General features: G+C 38.9%; 1 protein-coding gene across 1 annotated transcript in view; it reads left to right on the top strand.

The window, feature by feature from the left end:
* The window catches only part of fras1 (Fraser extracellular matrix complex subunit 1), a gene marked incomplete in the record, with an annotated part of 218,544 nt that overhangs the window by 49,447 nt on the left and 144,821 nt on the right, over positions 1–24,276 (top strand). Inside the window, 2 exon segments of the mRNA XM_035658439.1 lie at positions 18,214–18,321; positions 22,372–22,464. Of these exon segments, the coding sequence (XP_035514332.1) occupies positions 18,214–18,321; positions 22,372–22,464 (201 nt within the window).

Below are 24,276 nucleotides of genomic sequence, written 5' to 3'. Positions count from 1 at the left end.
CAAATCTTAAATTTGTCTTGTAGAAGCTTTTTGATTACTCAGACATATACCTTGCCATCACCACCAATTCCTCCAAGCTTTAAACTGTAGCACATACTCATCCTGCATAATGACGGGGATAGCCACAAGTCTCTTTCAGAGTTCACCAGGGTGTTCCTATGATAGCAACAGAGTGTAAGTAAAACACGTATTATAAGAGTTCAGAGAGTATAAATTGTTTATTAAGTCAAAGCTGCTGCCCTAAGATAGAAATTGTGTCATTGGTTAAGCAAAGAATCAGTGAGTTGTGAAGAAACTCAAGAATGAGGAGACGTCCGCCCCGAATGATATTATCACTTTATATTGGACATGTGTGAATCACTTCTCAATTAACTCACGATGCAAGAAGTGGTAGGCATCTCCCTGTGCAACACCACCACCAGAGGGTCTTTACCCTTCGGCCTACGCCAACGCCATTTCTCGCTAATTGATTGAATGTCAGTGCTTCCAGGCGTGGCTAGCATTTGTACCTGCAGTCTTGCAAGAAAGGGGGATTCCAGCAGCTGCAATAATGATATTCTCCTCCACAGACATTTTCTCACAAACTGATAAAGGTGGTGGTGTTAATTGGTTGGTTGGTTTGTTCAAAAATCGATCCAGGGCAAGATTTCTTTCCTAATACAGGCACAGAAACATGATATAGTCTGAAGTCCAATCTGTTTTTCCATATTGTCCAGTTTGTAATAATTCAACCAGTTTGCATTCTTTCAATACCAGACCCACTTGGGAACATGTGAAGTTCATATTTCAACTTATCTTCATCATCCCCCCTTGGCATCACAGATCAGAACAAATCGACTGGACTCAAACTCACCCTTGTCCTGATTCCCTCCCAGTCCAACCAAATCCATAATGGCATCACGGCCTGTAACAGTACAGAAATTACGGGGCCGGCACAGCAGTCAGGCCTCATCTTCGTCATAATTGAAGCTGTCAGATCTGTTTCACAATGTCTTCTGCCAAATAATTACCCCGGAACTGTGCTCGCTGAGGGGAGAGAAAGTATATGGCAGACTACTTCTTGGCTCTCGTTTCTCAGCTAAGTCATTCAACAGAGCACAGTTTGTTGGCCGGCTTCCCTCCATAAAGACTTTTGGAGCCAGTTCTTGTGACTTAAAACGCTGGCAGCGAGACAGCCGAGCACAATGTCTGGGACCGATGCTGCAGAAGTCCTACTTTTCACTGTGAGCTGCACCTTTTCTCAGCCTGCGGGGGAGAATAAAACAAGTACTCCATGCCTTTTATGTGATCACACACTAATAAATCCATCTTCATATCTTCACTGACAGCTAGATATCAGTGCATATGGCAGTATATTAAATTTAGTGCAAAAACAAGGGAGTGAATGTAGGAACATTGAAACACAAGACTGTATTCAGCGCTGAGTCACACGTTCTATTGCCTTTAATTAATGCTTTTACTTGTACTCTATAAGAGAAGTTGTTTAGAAAAATCAAGTTAAGCCTGGCAGACGATGGCAGATGATATAAATCAAATTATATAATTTCAATAGATATTTGTCTGCAGCACTAATGTAGGAAAGGTATGCATGAGGGGGAATATACGTATGATGTAAAAATAAATCTCTAGGTTTAAGTCATCTGTGTAGTTTATTTACACATGCAAATGTTGCCAACTACGAAAAGAAATAGGGTATACAACTTTTTCCTTGATTCAAAGAAGCCATGGGAGGACAAAAAATCCAATAGACTCAAAAATAATCCATTCAAAAGAAGAAAAAATAAATAAAAACAGCAAACAGACACAGAAGACCTGTGCCGAGACACCTAGTCACATCCAGACACAAATGAAAATAAGAACAAAGAAATAAGTTTGGAAATGAAAAACTGAAAAAAAGAGGCCAGAGGCAAAAGAAAAGTTTGAGTGAACAAGAGACTGGGTGTTTTGTATCATCATCTTGCTTGCAAGAGAAGTTTTGATTTTGAAATCAAGGTAGGGATTTTAAGGAGCAGCTTTTCAATACATAGTACGATCTAAACAGAAGGATCTGTGTTTATTTCTAGATTGCAGAGGAAACATCTTTATAGTGCTCCTAAAAACATGCACTTCAAACCTTAAATGATGTTTTTTCTAGAAAGCATCAAGATGAATCTGTATAGCTTAGGAGATAAGACGATAGGAGACGAGAAGAGAAGATGATATCGGATCAGATGAACTTTATTGATTCCTGAGGGCAAACTGGATCATTACAGCTGCAAGGAACAGAGGCGTAGCTAGGAGAGCAAAGTCAATAAAGGGAAAAGAGAGAATGGAAATGAAAAAAACCCCAAACATTTAAGATGATAGCATCAGTCTACTCCGTTGTGTCCCGGGGTGTCTAGACAAAGATTCTTGGGCGATTGTTCAAGTTTTGACACACTTATAGGTGTTGTTTTGCAGGTGAAGAGCTGCTTCAGCTTTGGTTTTCATCCTCATCATCATCAACATTTTAGAAACATTTATAGATATATACAGCAATTAACCATTGTTAGATACACGTATAATGTGTTTCACTCATCAGAGTGTTTTTAAAGTTTTAAGAGCCATAAAACTGAACCATTTCATGTTCTTACATCCTGACACTCATTTGGTTAAATCTTCTCCAAAAGCACGACTGGAAAATTACTTTGCACTTTCCAGTTATATTTTTAGAAAGTAGATTATCTTGCTCCATTTACCAGATTTTTGTCCCCTTGAATTATTCTGCCATTTGGTTGGACAGTTGGCGTATGCGGTGAGCTGGTCTGCTGTTTTCATCCGTAAAGTCAGGGTCCTGATGGAGTCAGTGAATCAATGTGACCACAGCAACTGATGCAAATGTTCCTGCAGTGAAAGCATCAATTAATGATTTTTATCACTTTAGTTGCGATCATTAAATCTTCATGGGGCAGTTGCGTCCCCCGCTGGCAGCAAACTGTATGTATTGAATTTTGAAATCAGAAAGCCTGAAATGGAGGTGGTGAAGATGTTCAGCTATTGTTTAGGAGACACTTCTAAATTTTTTACACCAGTGACCACATTAATATCTGAAATTTCAAGTGGTTAATGGTAAATCTACTGGCTTTCATTTAGCATTCGCTTAATTTTCTCACATTCAAATCACACGTGAACAAAAATACAATCAGCCCAAAGATCCATTAATCCACTGTAATGCTGAAACGATAAACTGATTAATGAATCTGTCTATCAACAAAACAATCTGAGATCAAAGTTGCCTTTTGACTATATCACACATTCTTTGCCGGCAGATAAACTCAACTTTTAAGCCAACAAGTAAGAGAAGTGGGATGCTCCAGTAGCTCACCTGGTACTAAGGCTGAGTCCTTAATGCAGCAGCCCTGGTTCAATTCCAACCCCTTTGCTGAATGTCTTTGGGTTTTTCAAACAAATTAAGCAACTGGAACACTTTGGCTCTGGTAAACACTTGTACTGTATTAACCAGGTCATGGGGACAAAATCTGTTCATTCATGGTTGGGACTGGGGACAAAAAGCTGGTCCCCACAAGGGTTTTACACTTGGTTTACTTGGGTTAGGGTAAGAGTTTTGGTCAAAGTTAGGTCAAGGTTAGAGGTACTGTTCTCTTGCAGTTAGGTGGCATGCAGTAGTAATAGGGAAGGTCCAAATATTGGATCTAAGTCAATGTAATGTCCTCTCTAAATGACAAAAATAAGACTGTTTGTGTGTTTTAGGGTTTGGATTTCCCTGCCAGCAAAATATTGGAAATGTTCAGTTGTGATAACATACTTGGATAATCAGTCACCCCGGGGGGCAAAGCTGAATCTCCCCCCCCCCCTCTCTCTCTCTCTCTCACTCTATTCTCTCTCTCTCACCACACAACACACCAAAGCGTGCTGCCAGCTCTCCTGTTAACACCAGTACACAGGCTTGGTGCTTGTAACATCCATGTATCGTAGAAACTGCAGAACGCATCTATTTAGCAATGGCGTTTGGGAGAGCCTGTGTGACGTGTGTGTGTGTCTGTAGGGTGAGTGTTTGTTGTGAGAACGTTGGTGTTTGGGATTTCTGTAATGTGGCTCTGGCTCTCCAAAGAGAAGGAAAAAAGTAGACAAAACCTCCCCTAAGGAAGATCCTGCCTGGGTCTGAGCTGGCTGAGCACAAAACCCAATTATAAGCAAGAAAGGGAGATTGGATTATGCACAAACACACACACAATACCACACACCACCACACGCATCCTAATACATGCACACTTCGCCGCCCATTTACTTTCTTAACAGTAGCCATGCTGCCACTTATCCTATAAAGACACTTAATTGAGCACAGGCAGGGAGGAACACCAGTGTGTGTTGAGGTGTGTTTGTTTTAGGTTTTTGGTGAAATTGACAGCAAATGGTTAAGCCCTCACAGCCAGCAACCACACACACACACACACACACACACACACACACACACCCTCAGTGCAGGCTGTTTTGTGGTTTGAAAAGTGAAATGTATGGTAATGTGGTAATGCCGAGCATATGTAGTTAATCCTCTTAGTGGTTTCCTGTGAAGACTCTTGCCCTCGCTCTCTCCCTTTCTCTCTGTTTGTATGTCTCTCTTTCTCACAACAGCAACAAGAACAGCTTTAGCTCCCCATCAATCACTGTAGTGAGGGAATTGGATATATATTAAAATATGTCTATGAGGAACTCTCTTCTACCCTTTTGTGTGTGTACTTGGACAGCTACTGTACAGTACTATGCTGCGAGCTAAACACTTCCAATAAAGGTTGAAATTGGAGCTGCCTTAATATCAGAACAAGCCTAAACAGTAATCACAAATAAGTTTCAGACCAAATATATTGTGAAAATGAATGAATTAATTATGGACCGTATAAAGGTCCAGTCTGACCAGCATTTAGAACGGTGAAGTTTCAGGGCAATTTCAGTGTGATTCAGGGGCTTATCCTTACTTTTCATATATCTTTCACGTGGAGTTACAATTTGGTGAACACTACCTTTACAGTGCTGACCTTGAGGGGACTGACAGTGAGAGAGTCCAATGTTGAGGAAGTTGTCATAGCTTGTTAGCTGTATTGGACTTTTATTTAACCCTTCTCTGTCAGATTATAAACTGCTCCATGAAGAAGAATGGTTGCTGAGCATCAGCATTTGACTACCTGGAAGCACAAACACCTCCTGTTGTGTTGTGTGGCTCACTCTGAGCCACTTTGTTTGCTATTTACCATAACCCAAAGCGTTGGTATTTGACAACATTGGGAATAAGACTCATCAACTATTTAATTCAATTCATTTTGCTTTAGTGATATGAGTGTAACAAAGACAATATTGTCAAATCATTAAGAAATTATAGAGTAAAAACATTACAATTCATAAAATCAAGAAAATATCATAAAACAAAAACGTGACAGAGATTATGGGTGTTAGTGTGTTGAAGTTGTTAGTTGTGTGTTAAAGTTGATGTATGTGTTTGTGTATGTCTGTGTGTTTGCTTTATACTAACAAATATAATCACTCATACACTAATAATAAATAAATAATAACAGTAATAACAAAATTAAATGACAAAAATAGATGGATTTTATAAAAATTATTTAAAATTAACAAGAAATCAATAGAGAGTTGGGTTTCAGAATGACTGACCCTGCCTTCAAGTTCCCTGTGGAAGACAAGACAGTAATGAATCCAGTAAACACATAGAACTGCTTTTCAGTGCCATTGTGGTATATGCTGAGACATAAAATCAGAATACTAGCATATTCAGAACATTTTGTCATTGGATTCATAAAAAATACATACATGCACTATAGTTATCCCATTTGATGTAACAGAATTTTTTAATTGTTGAATTCTTTTAAGATAGAGGGAAAACTAGAAAACTACAAGTGGCACAGTAACAACATTTGAAGCTGATTGGATAAAGATGACATAATATCATCTATGTGAGAAACATGCAGCTTGTACTTTTAAAATCCTAGCTTCTTGATAATATGACTGTATTACATTTACATTTGTATTGTGTCCATCCAGATACATAGAGCCAATAGATGCTGTAAGATAAAGAGAAACACAAAGGATGAGAGCGAGAGAAAGAGTACTTTATGTTTGAGTGCTGTGTACTTTCATCTCTGTGTGACCCACAAGGAGTGTGGGAGAGTGCATATTTGCATGTTTCCTGTGACTCCACAGCTAGTGCATTTGCAGTATGTCTTTACCATCCTCAGCTTAACTCTGCCCTAATTGCTTTCTCTGCGCACACACTTATACCAAATGGCATATGTTATTTTTGTTGTGTAGCTCAGAGGGTGGTGCTAAACTAGACACACACATATATATACACACACACACACACACACACACAGCTGCTGCTCTTCTCATTCACACAGCAGTATGCCTTGTTTCCTGTGTCAGGTTCCCTTTGGCCGTTAAAGCTGTCAGGGAGCTGCCCCTCTAGTAATCCATACATCCTCATCTTTGTGTGTGAGTGTGTCTGGTTTGTTTAGTCATTTTACATCCATAAAGAGTGGTGTGCAAACGTCTCGCACTTTTTTAAAGATCTTTAGATTTAGTTTTTATCATCTGCTACTTCTTGAAATGGTTGCATCGTATTTCTGAGAGCAGATGTATGTACGTAGCTGCTGTAGAAGTTTTTTTTTTTATGGCACACTGCTCGCTAAAGTAGTGTGTTAACACCCTGAAAAGAAAGTTTTGCAATGTTTACAACCTGCCAGGAGGTACAAGGAGCAGACTGGTAGCTACTTTGCTGTGAGACAGGATTTGGGAAAAACAGAGCACTTAAAAGCACATTACACACACCGTTTCAGCCTGTTGAGTCCACTACACGCAATGCTTGTGGTCAGTAAAGCAGGGAAGGTGGGTGCATCCTCAGGTCATACTTCTATTCGTTTTATGGCAGGGTGATGTCAGAACACATCTAGAGGGCTCTCTGACATCATAATTATGGTGAGACCAGAGTAGAAATCAAAGTGACAAATTCAAACAATGCTTGGTGGCACAATGAGACTATTTGACCTGTTTTTGTTTTTGGAGGCATGTGATAGTGATAGATGTCACGAGAGAGTTTTATATCTAAAATGCTTCCAGATACATTTAAAGCTCTATGTGATGTGGGGCATGCTTTAAATTAATATGAAAACCACAAGTCAGTTTCTTTTCACGGCAGGTTCTGCTCTTTTTCTGTAAAATTCACTTTGGCAAAATGCTTAATTTGAGCTTTTCCATATAATTTTCAACATGGCTCATTTGTAAGTAAACACAGTTCGAATACAAACACAAGAAATCATTATCAATACTGGTCCTATGGTAAAACTGCTGCTCCCTCTCCAAGCTTTGGAAAAAAGAAACATGGTCCCTATCATTCATACATTATGCATAAATTTGTGTGGAGCCATGTCTTGCTTGCTGATTTCAATATGATGTGTGCACTGTGGCTTTATTTGGAATCGGCCTGTCATGTGTGAGTAAAATCAACATTGAACTTTTTCATCTCAGAGACGTTTGTGTGAAAGTCAAAAAGCCCCTTACAGATAGATCAGCCGAGCAATCCCCGTGTGACAGATTTTATATGTAAAAGGTAAAAAAATAAGCAGTGGACTTAAATAGGAGATTGTTTGATGTTAAGAAATTATGCAAAAAAAGTACAATGGCACACAAAACTAAGGATGCTGGAATAACAGTTAACTGTAAGAAGCAGCTACTTTAGCATAGTGCTGCCTGTGTTTAAAGTTAAACCTTGGCTGGGAATGTGCAACATGACTCTGGTTAGTAGCCAGTATGAATGTAAGCTTGAGTGCCAGCCAGTAATCCTGCCAACAGGACATCCTCTGACCTTTCCCCTTTTCCTCTGTCTGATGGGTCTGAAGTTACAGGAGCAGTTTCATGAAACGTTATCCAGCTGGTATTTCTCCAAACAGTATTGCAGTTGTGTTGCAGCACAGGGCTCCAGCTCTGCCCACAGCTGCCCTAAATTAAAATTTGGGTGCAGATTCATAGGCTCCGCGCAAGAAATCAGAGACGTTAAAATGGGTCAGAAATCACTCTGCGTTAATTTTTAACTCAAGTTGCATTTTTTACATTCCTCCGAGGTGGAAAACAATGATTTGGAAACTTAGCACAGCCTCAAAGCTCTGGTTACACTGTAGCTGGGGGAGGGAGGGTTGCTATCTGCATCACCTAACATGACTTTCACCATGCCTGAGTGGAGAGCTGATGCATTATTGAAAACCATGCCCGTGTGCACATGGATGTTTGAGCAGAGTCAGGCCTCTAGGTGAATCCCCGCAGTCCATTCCACGAGCAACCTTTAATGCATCATCTTCTTCTTCATGTTCAGGAATAAATGACAGACAAAAGAATAAAAGAGTGACTTCAAAGGCTTGCTCGCAAATCTATCTACATACATGAATTATTTAGCTTTTGTTTTGTTAGCCTAAAAGCGGTTGCTCTTTTCTCGGAGGACTGTTGCTTGCCAAGGCGTTTGGTGTTTGGAGGTGAAACGTGAGCTGGCGGGACGGTGAGAGCCGACCGAACACTGTGGGCTGGAGAGAGCAACTAAACAGGAACAAATTACATAGATTTGTCAAACAGATTTGGAATTACGCAACATGGCTTCAAAAGTGAAATCTTTTTGACTGAATGCAGATGAGTTTTGTCAGATGTGAGGAACCTCTAAACTGGATAATGAATGACTCAGCTCCTCCAAAAGCCGTACAATCAAAAGAAACAAGCTTCTCAGATTGAATGCTGGCAGCATGCATTACATATCACTGCTGGCCTGTGAGATGAAATACAGTGCCTGATTTACTTTCTGTGCTTTCTGTTCACCTGCATCTCTGTCACTGTAATTTCTCTTTCCATTTGGGCTCCTCATGCTGAATCCCCATGAGATTTCACAGAAAATAGTCTCTTTTTTTTTCCGTCCAATGTTGAAATTCTAAACCAAACAATCTGAAGTGCTGCACAAACTGTCAGAGCAGCCTTAAAACTTCTGGCTGAACTTGTGGCATGGATTTCTCATTAAAACTAATGGCCGTTGAGACAGAGGAGGTGAATTATCGAGCGAAACGCTTCTGTTTGTGTGCTCAAAGATCACTGCACAGGAAAAATTATATCAGAATTATATCACACCTGTCCTTGTCATAAACCTTCTTCTGTCAGCCGTTACTCTGAATCTCTGACGTTATTTATGATTTGATGTGATATGACATCCCTCTGTGGTTGGCTTCTTTACATGTTTTTTCTGCTTGGTGTCTTGAAAGTTGAAAGATATTAACCAGCGAGCTATGACTGTGCATTTCTATTCTTGACCCTCCTAAATGGGTCAGCGACTGTTGCAGTCTGGAATAATCCAAGCAGAACGGCCCGCAGTTATTTCAGTTTGGTTCCTCCCTGTAGCACGCCATCATAGAAAAATGCTTTGATAGGACTCAATTGTTTGCTATCAAGCAGGTGTTTCTTCATCTCTTCAAATATACCACTGACACATGCAACAACCAACTCTGTCTCACAAAACAGTATTTTCTTTTTCCTATCATTACCCTCACTGTGGCTTCAGTGCTAATCTCTCTCTTTGTGGTGGACCCTGACTCTTTCGGGCCATCTGTTTGATGATCCATAACCCATTACATGCTTGATGCTGATATTTGGCCGCGGGAGCGATAGCAGCTATGGCAGGGTGAGAGCAGACTGCTAGATTTATGGGCGCTGGGAGGCCAACGATCAGCCAGACATTTGTCATGTCTTACCAGCAGGTCCTCTAATTGGACCGGAGGCGTGGGGGTGGTGGTGGTGGGGGGAGTTGAATCAATGAGCTAAGTCACAACTTTTAAACTCAGCCTTTCCCCCAGATAAATATGTGCATGGCTATTAGCATAACAATGCTAACACTGTGGCAGAGCACACAGTCTCCTGCTTTACATACAGATTCCTCAGCTGCTAACTAGCTGGTCAGATGATGGATTACACACAGGACAGCCATGGAAATTCATGATCAGACCTTTGAAGAGCCAGAATCATCTACTCTTTGTGAATGCTTTGAGTATTTGCCAAATCTTCGATTAAATCAGGCATTTTGGCAGAGACTTTGACAGTTTTAGGTGTCCTTCAGCCGGGCAGCACTATAACTTTGCTTGTTTTCACAGCTTGCCTCGCAAAAAATTTGCATGTAATCACTCGGCCGGCATTGAAGGAAGTTGCGGGGTAAAGCAATTAAACGGCAGCAAATGAATACATTTGAATTCATTTCGGCAGGGAGTTATTTGGCAAAACAGGAGCGACACAGCTGTTGCCCTCTAAAAATGGAAATGTTAACAGTCCCACTGCTTGTACTGAAGTTCCAGAATGATGAGGAGGCAGCTTGAGAACAGGCAGCGATAATGAGGAAGAGTGGACGAGCTATTTGAAGTCACAACTTGTTAGTGGCTCAGTATTTTAATATACCTAAAAAAAATAAATTAAGAAGGTGTGCAGCACTTCCTCGCCATGTGCTGCTCAGATGGGTTGAGGTGCTGAAGTAAATTTTTTGTTATCAAGAAAACATCAAACAACTAACTTTCCTCTGGCCTGCTTTGAAGAAAACTTTGAAGTTAAATTTTCAAATGCCTAACTCCTGTAGCTTCAGAACAACATCAGCTGGTGATATCTCAACTGATATATTAAAAAAAGCCCCTCTATGTAACTTTCTTTGATCTACAGTTTATGGTAAATATACAGAAAAATGTACACAGCACAATGTGTATCTAATCTGAATGTATCTGAAAAAGAGTGTTAAAGAGAAAACAACCTCAGAGTTAATCAACTAAATGTTAAAATTCACCTTCTTGGTACTAAAAACTACTAAAACCATACATTCAGACTACCGTGGACGTTTTAGATTGTTGAATCAGACTCCATTTAAGTGAAGACTATTGAATGTAATAAAAACAATCTCAATTTAGGGTCCATTTAGTAGCTTTTTCCAAAATGTTTATGTCATGCAGTCTTCATCCAGACTAAAAAATCCTAGTCTTAATAATTATTTGTATTTCAAACTTAAGAGAAATACAGTAATATTGACAAAATATTGTAAATTTTTTACTGTAAAAGTACATTCCTCAGCTTATGATGACATAAATTTGGGGTCAGCTCACTCCGCTCAGCTGCTAGCATTGCATTATTAAAACACCAAGCCCAGTTATACAATGTTGAAGCACACACAGATCAGTCAGGTTGATCAGCTGTAAATGTAAAGCTGTGTTGACAGAACCAGGTTTCCCTCAAGCAGAAGCTCAAGTGTTTTTGCAGCCGTCTGAAGCTTCTCAGTCGGCAACAGAGCTGTGTGGCTGCTGTAAGCAATCACATCCCCAGATTGAATTTGCCTCAGTAATAGCTTTAGTTTCTATCAGCTCTTGGGCCAATTTTTGCCCAATTATGTTTTGCTAGCCTGGCAGGCTTCCTTTTTTCACCCTTCTCCGTGTCTTGAATGGGAGAGTCCAACTAGTGTAACTGACAGTTTCGTAAAAAAACTGAGCCCTGTTAAAGTTTGACTCAGCCTTTTGTTCTTGATTGGATTTTAATTGAATCTGCCACTTAAACCAGTGTAGGGGCAAACTCCCTCTTTATTTATCCAGGGAGAATTGACTCGAGGATGCAGGTTGTTTTTCCACTTCATCCTGCTTGATTTTAATGCGGGAAGACACACTCCTCAATGGGAGCTTCCCAGTGTGACCCCAGTCTTCTGATGTCAGCTGCTGGAAAGTAATAGAGGTTTTTCCATCACTTAACTTCCCAGTTAACTGATAAGAATTTGATGAGAACACTGCTCCCTCTGCTTGATCTTAACAAGCTGAGTATGATCCGAGAAGGTCATAAAAAAAAGTAGTCTTTTTTTTTTGGTTTTTAGTAAGTATTTTGATATTGATTAGGCATGTCATTCATATTTTAAACAAATATAGCAAACTTTTGCTGGTTCTAGCTTTCTAAATGTGAGACTTTTTATGATTTTATAACAGGACATTTAAAGACATCACCTTGGGCTCTGGTGAAATATAATGGGCAAATTTTCGCCAGTTTGAAAACAAAACAATTAAATGATAAACCTAGGAGATAATTGGCAGCTTAAAATAAATAATAAGCGATTTGCACACATTTGCAGGCATTTGCATTAGCATCAGGACATTTAGATGGGCACTATAACAGACTAAATGATAATTGTTAATGAAAATTAAAATTAGTTGCAGTCATTCATATGAAATCTTCTTGTAAACAAGATTCACTTGCAGGCACTCTATTTCAAGTGAGCATTTGCTTTGAAGTGTTATTTTAGCTGTGCTTTAGCTCCTACTTCTAGATCAGGTTTATTGTCATCTAATGTTTTGTGTACATTTTGGAAGTCCTCCATTTAAAATATATACATATTGTTTAATATGACTTTAGATAAATTGGTGCACACCTCAGCTTAGAATGACACTGTCTTTATTCAGTTTTCCATCCACATAATTCTATTTTGTCTGGGACTCAAACCGACAACCTACAAGACAGACAAAGGCCAACAGTGCAAAAACCAAACTAAGCTCTTCCCTATATAACATCCTCTACTGTGTGAAAGTTATGGATCTATTTTTTTCTTTATGAAATTGGAGACGTGCAGCCGCGTTGGCTGAGCTGGTTCAGTCCTAAATCAAATCTGAGGCTGATATCTTTCTCCAGGGGGGAATGAAATAAGCCCTCAACTCCTTAGACATTTAATCAACGAATCCCAGGTATGGGTCCCTGTGGGGGACAATCTTATTTGGGAGGGGGGGAGGGGGGTTTGCCACTACCACTCACACTCCTGTCTGCTGTATAGCTCCCCTGGCTCAGACTTGTCAGAGCAGGAGGGGGCAGGTCAGGTAATAGCGAGTCCAGGTTTTCGTAGCAAATCTTTCCTCCCCTGCCCCGACCACTTTAAGAGGTCCGTGTTTACAGTGGACCTGGGGTCAATCCCATTTCGCTCGTGGTCTATTTGGGAGGCAAACAGGACAAGGATTTGAAATTGAGTGCAACCTCCTCAATCCCCCTGAGACCTCAGCTGAAATGGACTCGCCCTTTGAGCTGTGGTGCTCAGTCCGGTCAGAGCTGAAGTCACCTATACTGTTAGCTGTTGTGCTAATTTTACACAGCTGTATTAAGACCTACTGACATGAATGGCATTCACAGAGCCATAACAGGAAACTTATTTCTGAGGGCATACCTGCATGCACATAGACTTATTATTAACCCCAATGACCTCTTTACCTAATGTAAGTCATTACACATGATGTTCTTGTTTTACAAACAACAAATACACACATACAAGTTAATAATATCATCTGACACGCCCCCCAACACACACATATACAGTATTCAGTACAACACACACTCATACACATACACATTCATCAGAGGCTAAATGCAGAAGGGTCAGTTATGGGGCAAAAGTTTATTTCTTGTTTGAAATTGATTACAGACATCTTTCTGATCACTAAATAAATATATTTGTAGACAATATGAAAACTTAAATAACTCAAGTATGCTGTAAGAAACTTTTCAGCATTTCAGACACCTGTCTGCTGTTGTTGAGACAAACGTTTTTTGGAAATTCATTATTTTTAATGTACAATCAGTTTTCTTAATCTGTGATACGAATGCCTCTGTCTCTATAAAAAATGATTTAAGTGCACATACAAATCGTTTATCTCCCAGTGTTTATATTTATCCAGCACTTTACTTTCTCCTGTAATTTAATAGCTTTTTAACTTGCTTGTACTTTTAAAAAAAGTTTTCTGAAGCCTACTGCTTTTCACTTCATAGATTTTTGGTAAATATACTCAACCCCTTTTCTAAAGAAAAGAATTACTGTGTAGCCTGGAGTTCTACTGTTCTCCTCCAGTCTGAAGGATTTTCCATTTATAAGTTTCCTTTGAACTTCTTTTCCCCTCTTAGGGCAATCTTTTAGAAAGCTATCTGATAAAGACAAGATAGTCGCCACATTGTAGAGTATCGCCAGTGTAGTGAGATTGGTTGGTGTGGTGGATCCAAGCTGAAATGTTTATGGTCAGGATGTTACGCTGGCCCTTTCACAGTGACCGTATGGAACACACTTTGGTACTTAAAGTTCAGAAAAGGCCAGGGGCAGGTGTCTCTGGCCTTTATTTAATTCAAACAGAGAGAGGGAGGGATTGGTATACTCAGCATGACAAACTGATCTATCTTGTGAATTGCTCTTTGTAGTCAGAAGAGAACACATTACCTGAGACAGTGCCCCTTTCTGTAATAGAGCGAATGCATGTAGGGTGCAACTCTGAGTGCCTGTCGCAGTGAATCTGGTTTTGTATTTTAGCTAGATTGCTTTTTCTGCAATGAAACATCCTGTTTGTACCTTTTAATAATAACATAAATGTGTACTTAAATATAATGCAAAGTGAATTTTTGCTGCACTCTTTTAAATATGACTAATTTGGAGTTTTTATGAAATATGTCTTTAATGGTCACACACAACCGACGGATGGATGTGTATTGTGTTCAAATACAGCATGTATTCGTATCATCATTACTTTGAGTTAGACAGCTGTCACAACGGTTTCTTGTACCTGTGCCAGAAGTCCCTCTGGGCCTTTGCTTTAGTAAAAACATTTTCAACTGCGTCTTCATTTTGTCTATCTGAGTGAATTTGACCTGCATTTGCATTATTTCTTTGGCTCTCTGTGCATTCACCTTTAAATTTTGTTTGACATTGTACCTTAATTTATTTTAAGGGGGGTGTAATTATCCTGTTCTTGTGACATTCTTGTGCACATTGGTGCACTTTTCTTTCCCACGAATCATTGTTTGAGGCCATTTTGTTTCCATATTTTGTAGTGATCTCCAAGTAAACATGCTGTTTGGGGTTCTTTCTCATCTTTACAAACCCATGTTTAAAAATGAGGAACATTTCTGTTGACCAATTTGATTGCACAGCCACAAAAAACACATGGCTTAATGATTCAATATTTGATACTTATAACTTAAGGGGAAATTTTAGGGGAATGTTAATGATGTCAATTTGCATCTTCTCTGCATCAAATAGTTTGTTCAACAGAATTTGTCCTTGTCAGTATTGTATATCTCAGACTGTGCGTGTGTGAATGGTTTCTGTCAGAGGATGAAAGCATACTTGGGAAAACTGCAGTGCTCGGTTGACACCCACATTCTCGTTACTTCTGAAGGTCGCTCCTCCTCCTCCTCTTCCTCCTCCTCTTCCTCCTCGTCCTCCTCCTCCTCCCTGAGCTAGAACATAAATGTTGTGTGCTGAGATTGCCCATGACATGTTTGCCCTTACATAAAACTCATTACACATCTGGCCTCAGCTGTGCAGAGATGCACACCCACAAACTTGCAATTAAACATACATACACATCAATAGCTCAAACCACATTATAGGGAATATATCAACTGACATGCTCACTGCAGGAGTGCCATTCCCCTCAGCTGGCTACTTTCCCTAATTAAATTTTCATTCTGTGGTGTGCTCCTCTCTGTCTGTTTCTTTCAACATGACCTATAGCTACTCCCACATTTTACTGCATGCTTACTGCATGACAGTCTTGTGTACCTTAACTCAATTACCAAGAGGAGATTTTTGGATACTATTCACAGAAATGTTAAGCAATGGTTCAGTACTAGTTCAAAGATTTTTGCAGCATTAAAGCATAGCTGCAGTTCATACCACATTGTTATTTTGATAATGTTGCAGTAATTTAACAGGTAACAATATTGTTGTAGTTCATAGCTGAGATGTAAAAGACAAGAAACTCAAGCAGTCAGGCAGGTTGGAAACAATCCTACAGGTCAGCCACACTTATTTGAAAAAGAAAACTGAAGTAACCTGTGAAATTATTACCCCAAGTGTCTATTGTTAACATTATAATTTGCAGACCGACTTCCTACTTCATTTGTCTGACCTCCAAAAGTAGTGGTTTAGATCTGGATTAACTGCTTGTTTCCAACCTCCCTGATCATCTGCCTGCTCATGTTTCTTAGATCTCAGCAACTTAAGGAGTACATTGGTTTTATAATCAACATGGTGTCAAAGGTACAAAAATAAGCCACGCGTTGTGATAAATGGAAATTATCTTTAATGCAAGGAAAGTAGACCTCTTCATTGTTGAGTAATTGATTCAACATTGAGTCAGGAGATACATGACTTGTTCTTAGGCCTTCTAGTCTCAAAGGGGTCCAACCTATGCAAGTGTACCAGGTTGTAATGTTTTGTGTGGTCCTGCTTGGTGGATTTTCCTGCTGTTTATGATTACAATAAACCAGATGTGATGCCAGAAATGCCATGATCTATGGCGGCATTTAACACGTTATTTTCTCCTCGTAATGTGCAAGACTTCTATGTGCATTACACTGGCTGACGAGACCAAAATGCTTACCTTAGGTGTTTGTAAAATAACCCCATTAGACATCTGTTCTTAACCAATGAAGACTCTGGTTTGACTTAAATTTGGTTTGTTACACTACAACCCTTCTGCAAAACATGTCATTTTGTTTATCTTTGAGTCCTAAAACATATTTTCTCATTTGTTATAAAAAGTGAAACTGTATGAAAAAAAGTTATCCTATTGGCAGTGGTTTCTCAATCTTGAAGGCTGAATGTGAGATTGTTATGTTAAGGGCAATAAGGTTTTGGGGTTTTTATAGCATCTTATTTTGGTTGTATTGTTTTTTTGTAGACAAATGACCCCTGGAGAAAATGTATACAGTCTATAGTGTACATAGCATCCATTCATCTCAGAGTCCCTGGTTTGGGGTGGAACCTTTGTCTTAATAACTTAACTAATAGACACTAATGTTAAGACATGTTTATATTTTAACCTTGGGTGCTTTAAGGGGGATGGTTTTTGCAGTGCACCAATAAAGTATTTACATTAGGTGGGTACTCTTTACTGCCAAATTGCTATTTGTATCCATTAGTTCTGGAGCTTTCCTGATTAAATTATATTCAGTTTTTTCTTGATACATACAAGAAGAGCAAGTTGAGCCCCTGGGTGCACAGCCAGGAAACTTGAAGACAGATCCAGCCACAATGTATTGCCTGCAACTGTGTATACCCTCTTATATCCTCTTGTGTCAGAATATATGGGACTATTAGGGGTTGTTACCTGAGGCTAAAGTTTCCTGTCCATTAAGATGTCTGCTTTAGTTACCGTCTCAAATAGAGCAGAGTCTCCTCATTTGACAGTCACCCCACGCCACAAAGTGTCCACTCCATAAGCACAGCTGCTTGTGGATATTCCCGTCATGAGTGGGTTATTAATCATCCATCTAAATCGGATTTATGGACTGTAAAATGATATATCTGTGCATATGCAGGCACTGGAATATTGATTTAGTTTTGGCTTTAAGCTAGCCATAAGACATTGTCAACTCGGTGTTATGAGCTATTGACAAATAGCATGCATGCTAAAGGGTACAGCCAACTGGCAGAAGTGATCTCGAGCCTTCTGCCTTTTTTTGATCTTTTCCATTGTGTAGTTGGCCATGGTGCTCAAGGCTTTTAATCAACACTGAAGCAGTTTTACTCCACCTGCAGCAGAAATCCTTCAGTGTTTTACAGCCTTAAGTATAGAGGATGATAAGAGTAAGTGTGAAATGGTTTTCTTATGGGGGTGCTCACATTTTGTAAACTGGAGCAGTACAACCTTACTCAGCTATCATGGACCTCATAGAGGTCTATAATGCATGATTACTGCATACTGCACAGTGGTAATCATAAAGGCATCTACTTTGTGTCAACAGTGTTCAGGAGAACATTTACTTTAGGAAGTAAGACAGCAGAGCTAAATGACTATTTTGTAAAACATAATCAAAATGCAAAAGACTCGACAACTAGTTACCGCTCATTAGCTGCAAATCCCAAAGCAAATGAAAAACAAAAACCTTCTCTTTCTTAACACTTCCCAAGAGAAAAAAGTAAAATGCTGGAGCCTTTCAGCTCAGTAAAACACAGAGGTTTTTTATCAGTCACATTAATATGCACAAAGGAGCCTACATTATATGTTTACTGTCATTTGCCCCAGCTGCCAACATAAAAATGACATGTGGGTGTGCTAGGATATGATAATGGAGCATAAGAGTGATTTTGTTTTTTTGCAGTGACGAATCAAGTCTGCCCTCAGTAGTGTTTCATGTCTGTTTTTTGTTTTGTCTTGACAGAACAACACATCATGGAGACCGCAGTCGTGTCAGGAGTGTACCTGCTACAGCGACGTGGCCATCTGCAGGCCCACCCACTGCCCCAACCCACAGTGTGACTTCCAAAAGGTAAAACATTTAACACTTTACAGGAAAGGTTCGGTGGGTTTTTATTTTGAGAACTACCATAGGCAGTTAATATCAAGGGACAATTATCAATCTCTAATAATAATGCTGGTGTTATTTTATATGTCAACAAAGTGTCAGTGTGTCAATACAACTTCCGTACTTATTGAGTAGGTCAATCTGAGAGACTACTTCTAAAAGAGACTATAATATATTTGAGCCTATTTTTTAGAAATATGTATTTATTTGAAAAAAGGCTCAGTAATTTCCTGAAACATAGGGCATAGGTTAAATAGGGCATTTGTTGTGGAATATTTTCAGTGGACACATTCAGTGTGCTAATGAGTCCTGGTAATGAAGGAATTTGTCTCCCAGTGTGGCTCATTGATGTGTTGTTAATAGTTGTTGAACAACAATGGATCTTTGTGCCAGAGGATAAAATATATTAAACTCTTTGACAAACTCATTTTCAGTTTTGGTGCTTTAACAGGATTTGTTGACAATAAAAAACATTGAATATTATCTTTTAGTACTTGTAGTTTTGTAGGTTAGTTGTAAAAAGGTTTCTCTGTGGCATGCAGTGGGCGTCTAAAGGACCCCTGTGGGTTACTGTAGGTGTCTGACAAATAGCAAATTACACATTGGGTAAGTATAAGTTAGTAGCTACAAATGAAATGTTTCCTTTTTTTATAGCTGTGGAATTAATGACATTGAGAGCTGTCTACCTGGACAGGTGTAGCTAGCCCTGGATGGCTAAAACTGTTTTAGCTTATGCTAAAAGTCAGTTAGGATACTAAGCTAACTAGCTAACATACTTAACATAGCTAATAGTTTGAGTAGACTTTGTTAGTTAGTATAAGAACGTTAGATTTAGCTAAAACAAATACATTTTCGGGGCAGGTGGAGGTTTAGCGTTAGCTATTTAACCATGCTATACAATTGTATGCAAAGGTTTGGGCACCCCTTTACGAATGTTATTTGGAATGGGGTTCCAAAATGTTTGCATACAACTGTAATATTGTTACTGAATTGCTAGAGCAGCTAATCTGGAAACACATTTATCTTCTTATCTCTTTCAATTAATAGAGCAACCACACAAGAAGAACACAGAACAAATAGAAACAGAAAGAGCTTATGGCTTAAAACAGCATTGTCTCTGTGAAGTAACATGAGAACACATTTACAAGCAGTCTAGAAATTTAAGAAGCTGAAACAAAAGCTTTCACAAATTAAATAAAGTCTGTCTTGTGTTTTCACTTGACACAACGTAAGATGCTGTATCCAGTGAAGCCACTGGAAAACACAGAAGTCTGACAAGAAAATAAAAGAAAACATTTTCCAAAGCAGCTCTGCCTTTGAGAAATACTCTCAGAACCAGCTTAAAACAAATGATTGAACGTTTTTGGAATTGCACAAAAAGAGCGGGAGCGTTTCATGTGGTTAAAGACGCACACTCATTGTCAGTGTTTATTTGTCAACATTTCTTTGAGCTACAGAATGTGATAGTATGAGAGAGGATGATATTGTTTTAACAATACTCATCATAAGCCACTGGACAGCATCCAGAATTATTTTGTAACAATAAAATGTATGGTGTTGAATATGCAAGATCCTTTTTTTGTGATATTTCAATTTCACCTTCAAGTGCAGTTCCTCTTTCAAGGGCCCGTTTAATCACTAATCTTTGTGAGTTCCCCTTACAACGAGAATCAATGAAATGACATATTGTGCAGTGAGGTCTGGCGATTGCACCATTTAATTTATCACAATGTGGTAAGTATTCAGAGCCTCTTAGTTCCAGCCTACCGGCCCATTTGAATTCTCAGGGACACATTTACAAAGCTTTTTTTCGCTCCATCTATCTGACTGTTCCTCCCCGTGCTTCTTCTTAAATGTGATTTAAACGTCAAGCCTGCGGTGACGGCATCAAATCCAATCCCAACCCCTGAGCTAAGGCAACAATCAATGTCTCATGAATTCCACTCTGCTTGCTAGCAATCCAATGTTAATTAAAAATTAGTCATCATGCTCACCAAGCCGTGTGCTCCCTCCATTTAAAAAGCTCTTAAAATGTGACTCCCTCTCACCTACACTGCGATAAAAAAGTATAATGGTTTTTTATGCCTGTCTCCGATTATAGAACTTTTTTTTTAAATCCACTGCCTAAAAACTGTCTAAACAATTTCTGAAAAATCTACTTTCCACATCGCAAAATTTTCCCAGTAGTATCTTGGTATGTCTGCAATGTTGTACAATCTGTGTTATTATTCTGAGTAACCCATACTGAGGATAAGATGATACTTAGATAGAACACTGAGTCCATGTATAGAGGGGTCCTAGGTTTCTCCCCCTAAAGGTTTAAATTGCTCAGATTGCAATCAATGATTATTTTCATTATTGATGAATTTCCTGATTATTTTCTGATTATCAACAATTGTTTAGTCTACAAAACATCAAAAAGTAGTGAATAATGCCATTACAGCCTCCCAAGGTGTCATACCTAAATTTCTTTTTTTTGTTTGACCAACAATCAAAACTCAAAGCAAATCCTTATACTTAAGAAGCTGGTAGCTTTGCTCTTCCCTTTTTTACAGTATCAATTCCACAATTTAATTGTGCAGTGTTATTTGAAATGTAAATGTTGTACAACCACCCATTAAGGCACGTATATGGCTTAAATAACAACTTAATAATATCATAGAGGTGACCATGTTATTGAAATTTTATTGTTTGTTAAAAATGTTAAAGACTTTTGTGTCGTAAGCTTAAACAAGCAAAATAAGAAATTAGTTGAAGAACTGCAATGACAATTTAATTAAAAACTTGATGGATAGCATAAATATAACGATATGTCACAGGCTGTTCCACAAATAGACAAATAGAAACTAGGTTGGGGTTGACATTATTTTAGGATCAGAAAGGACAGTTGCCTCTAAATCTCAAATTCACCAGCCAATCTTCACTGTTTCCGAGCAGCACTAGATACATAATTGTTTAGTTTCCTGCTAAAGTAACTGCAAGAGTAGATAACCTTGAGTCTCACAAATGTAAGAATGCAGCCCTCCAGTAATAAATCAGCTCTGTTCTTCCCGAGTCTGAACCATCTCTCTTTATTTGCGACAATAAAATCTCAAATTGGATCAGATTCTTGTACTACAGCCACATTTTGGTGATTAAATTTGAGGCAGCAGACAGAAAAAAGCTAGAGGGACTGAAAATAAATGAAAAGAGGAAAAATTCAGGAGAGGAGAATCCAGAACAGGAGCTTAAATATATGAAAACACTCAGATGTTTACATTATTAGTGTTTAATTTATTAGCACAAAGTGGCTTTTGTGATACATTTACTTTACAGATATTGTCAAAATTCAGAGGTGAACTACTACCTGCTGCTCAGCTCACTTTCCATCTATTTTGTTACCCATACCCATCGTTATTCATACATTTAGTTTCCATTCTACTGCCTGTTCACGTGTAATTTGTCTTGTGCCGCTGATTCGATGTACCTCTATTCAGTTTTTTTCTCCTTTTTTCAACTGACATAAGACATCCGCTAAAGCTCCTTGGGGGTTGTTTTCTCTCACCTTACACAAATTGTATTCCTCTGCTCTTTCTTTTTCCATTTCATATCATTTGTATTTGCAAATAGACGACACCTAAACTAGTTATAGGCACTGTGTCTGGCCCAAGCTGCTTTCCCATTTGGTTTGTTCCACACATTCTGCCTCAATTATAGCTGGAGGCAGCGCGGCTAAAGGGCTGTGTGTTGAATCTGTATTGCATTACGTATTATAATACCTCCAACTGTGCTCGCTCTGTATTCTTCACACTGCACACACCTGATAGAGTTTTCATATTTTCATTAGTGACGGTCCTGTTGTGTTATTTGTGTCACATGTCGGTTAATTTCCATGGAAATGGACGGACTAATCAACAAGTTTTGTATTCATGCTGGTTAATGGGTCTTGCAGCATTTTCTGTTGTGTATCTTGTGTGCATTTTGGTTGTGCTCGGTGTGTATGTGTGTATTGATGCGCGTGTGTCTTTTCCAAAGGGCGAACGTTTGAGGATTCCTGCCAACAAGTGCTGTCCGGAGTGCATCTCCTCATCCCAGGGCTCCTGCCAGTACCAAGGAGTCATTTATGGAGTAAGTGAAAGTGACAGAGACTCTTTCTTTCCTCTCTTTCTTTCCTCTTCTCTTGATCCACCTACTCTACAAAACATTAATATGCACATAAACTTGCAGCCTCTGTAGATGTACTGATTTAACAGTACACATAGTCCCAAGTTTCAGAACGTCTCTGTCCAGATACTTTTCTGTACTTTTATTCTGGGGTTTTTCATGGTTTGGTCAGGGCCTCTCAGTTCCAATGCACGGAAAATGAATTGCTACTGAATTAGTACTGATATTCAAGTGTGATGAACAGTTACTCCTGTGCACAAAGCCAGGTCCATAAAAAAATGGTTTTCTCAGTTTGGTGTGGAAAGACTTGATTTGACTGCACCTTTAGGATAAACTGGAACTCTGACTGTGAGCGAGACCTTATCACTAAACATTTTGGAAGCAAATCCCTGCAGCCAGGTTCCAAATCTGGTTGAAAGCCTGAAACCAGAAAAGTGGAGGCTGTTATAGCTGCAGGTTTTGTAATGATAAGTTCAATGATCGCATGTGGTGTTTTTCTTTTCCTCTCATTTGTAAAAGTATTTTTAGCTCAAGGTATTTGAAAATAATTGAGCTTAACTTGAGTGATTTGGGTGAAATTTGGTGGGAAACCCATAAATCACTTTTCAAAGGCATTCAATTTGGTCACTGCTGAGGAACAGAGACCCACCCCCTTCCCGCCTCCCTCTCACTAAAGAAACAATCACTGTCTTGTTCATCTTCCATTGAGTGGCCTCCAGCTTAACAAGCTGGACTTTTCAGCAGCAATTTTGGACAGTGCTCGTCCTCAAACAAAACAAGGCCGGGTTTGAAGATTCCACTGGCGTCACATCCCTGGTGAAGTGGCACTTTACAAGGATCTGAACTACCAAGAGAGGAGATTTAGAGAGGAGTCATGACCTTTTTGAGTGGCAGTTTGTAACCGCTGTTGTTGCTGTACAAACTGCTCTTTTTCCAGGACGAAAACATGAAGCTTTTATCTTTTTGCAGACATCCCAGATCACAAAGGACAAGGATTTCTGTGATGTGATGGTGGATGCATTTAGTATGTTCAACAAATGTTTTTTTGTTTTTGTTTTTTTGTTTTTTTAATATACTATTCATTTGTAGTGATTATAGTCTATATGAATAGTAAGTTTGGGTATTTGAGAGGATTTTATGGAATGGTCTAAAGAAACTTGTCATGTAGATTGTAATACTCACTTGATGTCTCATATAGATAGTGTATTGCTCATGTGATTTAGATGATATAAGGAATTTACAGCAACTGATAGGATAATAGAAATAGATAGATAGATAGATAGAAATAGATAGATGATAGAATGATAGATAGATAGATACGATAGATAGGGGTAATAAGTAGAGTTAGACACATCTCTTCTACATTCACATATTGTTAATATATGCAATTTACAGCGTTGTTCTTTTCACACTAAATGAGATAGTCAGCACGTAGCGGTTGCTGCAGTCAAAATGATAGAGGTGAGAGCTGGCTTTATCATTTTCAGAGATCGTCAAGGCTGTGAAACCGTGCAATAAAGATTTTAGCTGCATGAAATTATATATTGATGAAAGTTTTTAATGGGGAATGATTTATGCTTTCCACCCTGGAAGAGTATATTCTGTGGCAACAAAAAGCAAAAGCTGTTAATAGTTTTGCTACAATATGTTTTTATCCATTTAGTTAAGTGAAAAATACAATCTGTCAAATATATGCAAATTAGAATTCGGGTCAGTGACCACTGTCCGGGGCTGATCTGAGCTTTCTGGTTTGTGTAAAAATAAAAAAAAAAACCC

This window comes from Morone saxatilis, unplaced genomic scaffold, assembly GCF_004916995.1.
Source record: "Morone saxatilis isolate NCDOM2014 unplaced genomic scaffold, NCSU_SB_2.0 Contig16, whole genome shotgun sequence".
NCBI lineage: Eukaryota > Metazoa > Chordata > Actinopteri > Moronidae > Morone > Morone saxatilis.
The sequence above is the reverse complement of the archived record's forward strand: the minus strand, read 5'-3'. Positions and strand labels throughout refer to the sequence as shown.